This window comes from Portunus trituberculatus, chromosome 27 (genome assembly GCF_017591435.1).
Source record: "Portunus trituberculatus isolate SZX2019 chromosome 27, ASM1759143v1, whole genome shotgun sequence".
NCBI lineage: Eukaryota > Metazoa > Arthropoda > Malacostraca > Decapoda > Portunidae > Portunus > Portunus trituberculatus.
This window is the reverse complement of record NC_059281.1, coordinates 16,622,402-16,629,901: the sequence shown is the minus strand read 5'-3', so window position 1 is coordinate 16,629,901 and position 7,500 is coordinate 16,622,402. Positions and strand designations below refer to the sequence as shown.

Sequence of the window (7,500 nt, the reverse complement as noted above, 5' to 3'; positions counted from 1 at the left end):
AGGCGTATAAAATATTGGAACCTCGTAATTATCCCAAATTAATGTCATTCATTATCTGACAACGTGTTTTAATTACACATTTCTCCCGTCTCCATACCCTATTAATCAAGCCAATTTCAGGAAATAATGGCAAAGCGAAAATCTCAATTATGCACGTCGTAAATCCCCTTCACTCAAGAATTACCCCAAAAGAAATGCCATACACGTTCTTCGCGCCAATCCCTCCAAGCCTATCCGATTCTGGGCAATTAGTAAACTTACTAAAGTCATCAATTGTCAGCCAATCTACAGTAGTCAATCACAAAACTGTAATATGAAACTATTAAAGGCTTTAATAGTATCAAAAATAAAATTAAAGAAAATCCATGGTACTGAAAGTATTAAAATTACGAGGAAGACGGAGAGAGGGAAGTGTCAACCGTGTCTCATGTTTGGCGAGGCAGTGTTCCTCTCGAGGACCGTAGTACCGTCCCCTGTCCGGCTCCTCACAAACCTCGGTAAGAAAGTGAACCGAACATCGCAACTGAACCCTCCCCTGGTTTCCAATCCACCCCCCCCACCAACGGACTCTTGACACGATGTCATAAACAATTTCTGCACCGAATTCTTCCCGTGTAACAAGAAAATCGCGTTTCAGTATAGTTAGGGACGGTTGATTAGTGCTGGATAGTTGGATAGTTCGATGGTTGTTTCACGTCGGTCCAATACTGCCTCATGTACGAGGAAACTTTGCCTCTATCACTGATCTCCCTCATTCACTCTCACCATTGGCTGTCCTTCCCCGCACCTGCCTCTTCTACCACCACCATCACCGCCACACAGGGGAATCCTTCCTTTATCACCATACCCATCTGATCCAACACCAATACCACATTGATTAAGCACCTCGTATACTCCCTTCCCTCCTCCTCTTCCACCATCACCACCGCCGCCGCCGCCGCCACCCTTACATGAGCAGTCACTCCCTATGAGAAAGACAGGCCAAAGGACCCGCCATTAATCGTATGCAGCCGTAGACATTCCTCCATTTGGGTTATTAATCGACAGAAGTTATTCAAAGGTTATGAGCCGCGGCGGCCGGACTGTACTCGCCCCTCCAGCGAACAGAGGAACTGTGTCACGCCCATATTTAATTAGGCACGTGTTGGGGGCAGGGATGGACGACGGTCATTGTATATTCCATTTTGTGTGAGTAATAGTGCTCGTACCTCCCGCCCGCCATATCTAGCCGGGCCCCCTCCCACGCCCCCGTGCCTCCCTTCCACCAACCACCTATCTTTTCGGAGACTAACGTTATAGTAATGTACTTTTTTTTTACTTAGTGTGTGTAGCATAACACTGAAGGGCCAACAAATCTGAAAGCAGTAGAATATACCACTGCAAATAATGGTAGTCTTTTTAAATTGATTAAATGTTCTTACCTGCATATTAGCGCCGTCTAGGGAACCTGTAGTGGCACCAGTCAACAACATGGGATGACTTATTTTCTTCCTCATTTCTGCAGTATTTCCGGCAAAATGTGTCCCAGGTAGGCTTCAGCAGCACGGTACAGGCTTCAGGTCACGGTAGCTTGCCTGAAGCTGAAGAAGTAACACTAAAATGTCCACTTTATGGATGACATCAGTGTCACAACTCAGTAAACACCCACCATCGAGAATGTTCGGCTCACAAGTTGGGCCTGAGGGTGGACCTGCGCCGCGGACGTCGCGGCCAACGCCACAGATACCAGTTCACACTTTTTTTCTTATTTTTGTCGGCTTACTTGCACAATTCACCATTTTCAGCTTTTATTGAAAACCACTCTTCTGACAGGATTCACTGGGCATTATTGGAGAAGACCAGTGAGCAATGACTTCTTTATTTGTTGAATATATTTTTCATAGTAGTTTCACAAACGCGTTATGTACCATTCTTATATTTATGTAATTTGTAGTGATGTTTTGTATCAGATATTTGGTTGAGTAATAACACACCCATGATATTCAATCACTTTTATTTGATCGACAAATACACCGGAGCATCAATTACGGTCACAAACTTCATTCACACTGCCACATTTGTCCTAAATTTACACACAAAAAAAGTCTCGTTAACTTCCAACAACGAGTGGTGAAGAGGAAAGTCAATCTGCAGTCAATCCTCATTCAAAGGGTTAAGTAAAGTTCCCCTGTAATATGAAGAACATCTTTCCCCACGACGCACATTGTGTGGCATTACCGTCAGACTCACACCACTGCCACCTAAGTGCCTCCTCCTGCTCAACCCCTTCTGCTCAGTGGCACACCCCTCTGGACAGGGAACAAAGTGGCTCTGGCACGCCACAGTCGTTAGCAAGCACGCTGCACATTTTGACACTGGTAAAAACACTAAATACTGCCATAAACCCACGAAACAGCTAGTTACCTACCTTACGAACACTGCAGCCGAGAGAGCGAGCAGCTGCCCCCTGACTATACACAACTCTCCCTACTGGTGGAGAGGTTGAGCGGAAAGAACTCGGGATGGAGGACGAGGGTGGAGGAGCGGCGGGGAAGGGAGGAGGTGGAAGTGAGAGGTAATCTCTGCTCCTCTAAACAAGAGGCAGACCTACCCATTCGACCCAAAGGGACCGGGGACTGTGTACTTATCAAGGGGCGAGGTATTCTGGGCGCCGTGTGGATAGCGGCGGCGCTCGAAACATTCTCGGTGCTGCCAAGTCCGGTGGATCCCGCTGTGACTCGGGCGCCATCCAAGGGCACGGAGGAACGGCCGGTGTGGCCCAGCGAGGACCCCTCCGCAGGGCTGCTCGACCTCACCGATGCGTGCTCGCTCTGCTGGTAAAGAGAAGACATTATTAAAAGCTTATCATGCTGCCTTGGCTTTCCTTGGCAAACTCTGGGGATAGCAGGCGCATGTAATAATGACTTAAATGACGTTTGCAATTTTTCCAAAGTACCAGCAAGTCATCCGACTCACGAGGAATCCCGCCATCAAAACACTGACTTTATAGCTATAGAAAATAAAAACAGTAACACTCCTATGCATAATCTTCATAAGCGGCCGATGCAGTGAGGGAACGTGTACCTCAAACAAGATGCTACTTAAGCTTCGCCCGGTTGACACCAGAGAAGCCTATGCTCTCAAATGGCTGAAAATTCAAGCTATTCACATGAAGTAAGGATGCATTTGCTGGAATTGAATGTACGTGAATACTAAAAGTGTAGCGTAGAGACGTGACACGAGGCCACACAGCACATTATCTTCACAATGGACCACACCACTGTACATAATTGTTTGATTTCATCCGCTACTTTGAAGTGATATGATGACACAAGGCTGTTTCATGTTCCTTCATCTATCAATTCGATCCAACCTTCCAAACAACTATCCCCTCTTCTTCAATGACACTCAACTGTCCTCCTCTTCTACACTTAATATCTTTTGCCTGTCCTTTACTCATAATCTTAATTGGAAACTTCACCTCTCATCTTTTGCTAAAATAGCTTCTATAAAGTTGGACGTTCTGACTCATCTTCGCCAGTTTTCTCGCCCCTCCAACAGCTAACTCTGTACAAGGGCCTTATCCGTTCTTGTATGGAGTATTCTTCGCATGCTTGGGGAACTTCCATTCAGTTTTATTAGATAGGATGAAATCAAAAGCTTTTCGTCTCATCAACTCGCCTTCTCTGACTGATTGTCTTCAGTCTCTTTCTCACCGTCGAAATGTTGCATCTCTTACTATCTTTTATGGGTATTTTCATGTTAACTGCTCTACTGATCTTGCTAACTGCATACCTCCCCAGCCTCGCTGTACAAGGCTTTCTTCTTCCTCTCACCCCCATTCTGCCCAACTCTGCAGGCGTTAACCAGTGCTCTCAATCTTTCATATCTTTCTCTAGTAAACTCTTGAACTCCCTGCCTGTGTCTGGTTTCCAACTTCCTATGACTTAACTTCATTCAAGATGGAGGTTTCAAGACATTAATCCCTGTCCTTTAGCTAACTCTATCGGATCTTTATGGAGACTGGCGACTGAGTGGGCCTTTATTATATTTTTGTTGTTCTTGGCCAGTTTTCCACTCTTACATAAAAAAAAAGAATGTTCGTTCACCATCACAGTACACATGCCCCGTCACCACGTGAGTCACTACGCCCTCTGGCTCCCTGAGTGCCTGGTGAGATGCCTCCATAGTAATGCGGCAGAGGAGCAGCATGCACACTACGCACGCTAATCACGTGTTCATCTTTTACCTAATTTAGGTCTGGGCGAATTTCACAGCCTGTTGTTTAGCTGTGCCAAACTCGTTATCGAAGCCTCGTAGTTGGTCATCACATCAGCGAGTCATATGTGGCTTATAAATATGGTAATGGTGCCGAGGACAAAAAGGAACACTTCCCCTTCACGACGACAGGAAAATGACACATGGACAAGAGCGACAGTAAACCATTGCAAAGACAAGAATAAACAGAGAGGAAATTATACAAACACGTATATATTTACAGGTTTCCGAGTTCATGAATCCATCTGAGGCGCCGCAACCCTTGCCAGAGCTCACCCCGCGCCGGTCTCCTTTGGCCTCCCCTTTCTGTGCACTCATCCTTACTTCCGTGTGTTGTTGCCTCTGCTGTCTCGTGTATTAATTGAGCGCAAGACAATTAATACACCAAACATAGTTCAAACTGCAGCATAATGTACATACGTGGGAACGCTGCATCAAGGAACAAAGTTTTGGAGGTAAATTCAAAGGCATTAAATGACGCGTTTTCTCACCACACTAAGTTCACTTCACTATATCAGTACTCTTTGAAACAATATAAGGTGTATTTGACAGCACCGGAAAAATGCAGAGAGGATGACAAATATTTTCAACACATATTTTTTCTTTCGTGTGTGCTTCGTAATACATAGGAAGGTTTTTGTAAAACAAAGTGTTGAGGCAATGCATCCATTCATTAAATTGCATGTGTTTGCCGACCTCTTGTTGAAAATGCAAGGGATGTTCGTGCACGTGACAGGAACACCGAAACTTAACAAGCCTCAAGCACCTTGGCACAGACAGTAGCCTCGAACTGGTTGGAGTGGTCAGGAGCTAACTCACTTGACTAGTTCGAACCACAATATACGTTTAGGACCGTCACTTTTTATGGAGTTTTCCCTTCTCTTTTTATGTAAGAGAGCACTAAAAAAAGGCAGCAAAAAGAAATAAAAAAAATGTTCACTGAGGGTGTCAGTATCAAAGGATAGGTCAAGAGGTTAAAAGGATCATCCAGAATATCCGTGTTATGATAAGGACGAGCGACACACACACACACACTGAACAACAGCCTGCGAAAACAAATTGACGTGTTTACTACTTAGAGCTTCACAGGATATAAGGTAGAGCTGGTGCGACCACGTGTTAAATCATCGATTGTACTGCAGCACTGAATCATGCACAGTTAGCTATATAATCTATTAGCGTTAATTCCTGCCATATGGAAATGAGGCAAGTTTCCGATGAGGTAATCCCTTTCATTGAATTGTACCTAAATAACAACCCAAGGCGAAGGAGATTAAGAGAACGACCACAGGGTTCAAGGTTAAAACAAGGTGTATATATGTAGCAGCGCGCATCAAGCTTTCCTTTTTTGTTTGTAGCATTTTTTGCGCCTCTGTTGTAACAAATATCTAATGAGTACTGTTGATCGATCCCGCCAACATTTGCTGGGACCGGAAATGTCTGTATATAAGTTTGTTCACAGGAGACCTCCGTAATGTGTTCTGGGATAGCAAAGGCAGCGCATGATACCATCTGGACACTCCCAAGTAACACGAATTTCTGGATGTTATGGCACGAGCAATGACAGCCGCGTGAGATGCGGTGGTGCTTTCCCCGGCAGTGCACATACACTGCACAGTAACATTCCGTGAAGTCACGATGCCAGTTTCCTCACTAGACCTTTTGCAGCAATTACTAATCCCCCTTTACGCGTAAGTAGGTTACCCTGATTGGTCAGTGAGCTACGACAACAGAGACTGTTATGGCCGCGGTGGTGAGAGAACCGATGAGGCACGAGCCGTCTGGACCCCAGGCGGGCAGATCATGTCATGCCTTGATTAGCGGAACAGCATTAACGTTTATGGCAAATTATTGTTCCATCATGATAATTGATTTTACACCATATGACTGGATCATGTGTGTGTGTGTGTGTGTGTGTGTGTGTGTGTGTGTGTGTGTGTGTGTGTGTGTGTGTGTGTGTGTGTGTGTGTGTGTGTGTGTGTGTGTGTGTGTGTGTGTGTGTGTGAGTAATAGGACATCCTACCATAACACAGATCAAGGCAAGACACCCCTACCGTGGCCGCGATGGGTACACAGGTGCGTGTTGACTGACTGGCAGCGAGGGGAGGCAGGGGGCTAAGCTGACCTGAAGACCACGTCACGGGTTTTTACTCACTTACTACCACAGTTAGAGAGAGAGAGAGAGAGAGAGAGAGAGAGAGAGAGAGAGAGAGAGAGAGAGAGAGAATTCATTCCAGAGATGGTGAGATGAAATAATGCATGGTGAGTTTAGGTGAGGTTAGGCGAGCTGTGTGCATGACTTTCAAGAGACAAGCGAGGTCAAGGGGGAAGCGATGGCCAAGTGTCGAGGTGGCTTTGTGGTGCGTTAACTGCCTACATTTTCAGACCTGATGTGGAAAGTTTTATCCGCCCTCTAACAATACCGCATTGTTGAAAAATCTCCACCAATCTAACTTTACAAAACGATGCTTGAGATAAGTCCCGTCACTTCACGTGCAGAGCTGAAATCGAATGCAAACAGTCTAATGGCTTTGGTATCTGTAAGAGTACAGTATATTTCGAAGCATTCCATTATTGGTTCTACTACCTCTCGTGTGCGTCATTAAATTGAACGCACACTCTAATGGGTTTGGTATTTGTAAAACCTTGAGAGTATTTTAAAAGCATTCGATTATCGGCTTATCCATGAAATAAAGTTTCTGACAAGATAACAACTGTTGCTCTTCTTCATTGAGGTATTTAGAAAATAGCAAACTTTTAGACTCTTCACTTGATTGGCGAATCAGTGGAATAAAATTGTCTTACTCTTCACGGTATTTTCAGTGCCGCAGGAGAAATGTGTTTTGTATAGCCACAGAATCCACTGAACTAAAAATGTCTGGAAGCAATATTGAAAGAGTGCTAGAGTTTAGGTCAAAGTCTGGCGTAAATATTTGACGCACTAATGGCATTGACTATACTTGTCTGTATCTCACCGGAGAAACAACTGGGTTATTCATTGCTGAGAAAGTGACATTCACTGGTACTGAGCGACAGAAAATGTGATGAGAGAGAGAGAGAGAGAGAGAGAGAGAGAGAGAGAGAGAGAGAGAGAGAGAGAGAGAACAGGATAAGGGGGGACTGTATCCGCTCTCTGCATAAATCAATTAGTGACTCCCCCTCTTCTTGCCACGAATTTGCAGCAGTTTGGGACCCATGGTAACCCTTACGCTCTTTCCTTTATTGTTTTCTTTATATAAAATA

The 7,500-nt window shown here is 44.9% G+C and overlaps 2 protein-coding genes across 6 annotated transcripts in view; both read right to left on the bottom strand.

Annotated features, from left to right (window-relative positions):
- Positions 1-1,669, bottom strand: part of LOC123509530 — a 129,781-nt gene extending 128,112 nt beyond the window's left edge. For both annotated transcript variants that reach the window (XM_045263882.1, XM_045263881.1), the window contains exon 1: positions 1,422-1,669. The gene's annotated coding sequence lies outside the window, so the exon portion shown is untranslated. The remainder of the gene's footprint in view (positions 1-1,421) is intronic.
- Positions 1,670-1,976: 307 nt separating this feature from the next.
- The window catches only part of LOC123509506 (nephrin-like), a 213,852-nt gene continuing 208,328 nt past the window's right edge, over positions 1,977-7,500 (bottom strand). For 3 of the 4 annotated variants that reach the window (XM_045263842.1, XM_045263840.1, XM_045263839.1), the window contains one exon: positions 1,977-2,813. In XM_045263842.1, coding sequence (XP_045119777.1) covers positions 2,451-2,813 — 363 coding nt within the window. In that variant the 3' untranslated portion in view covers positions 1,977-2,450. The remainder of the gene's footprint in view (positions 2,814-7,500) is intronic. The other variant, XM_045263841.1, reaches the window with a different exon arrangement.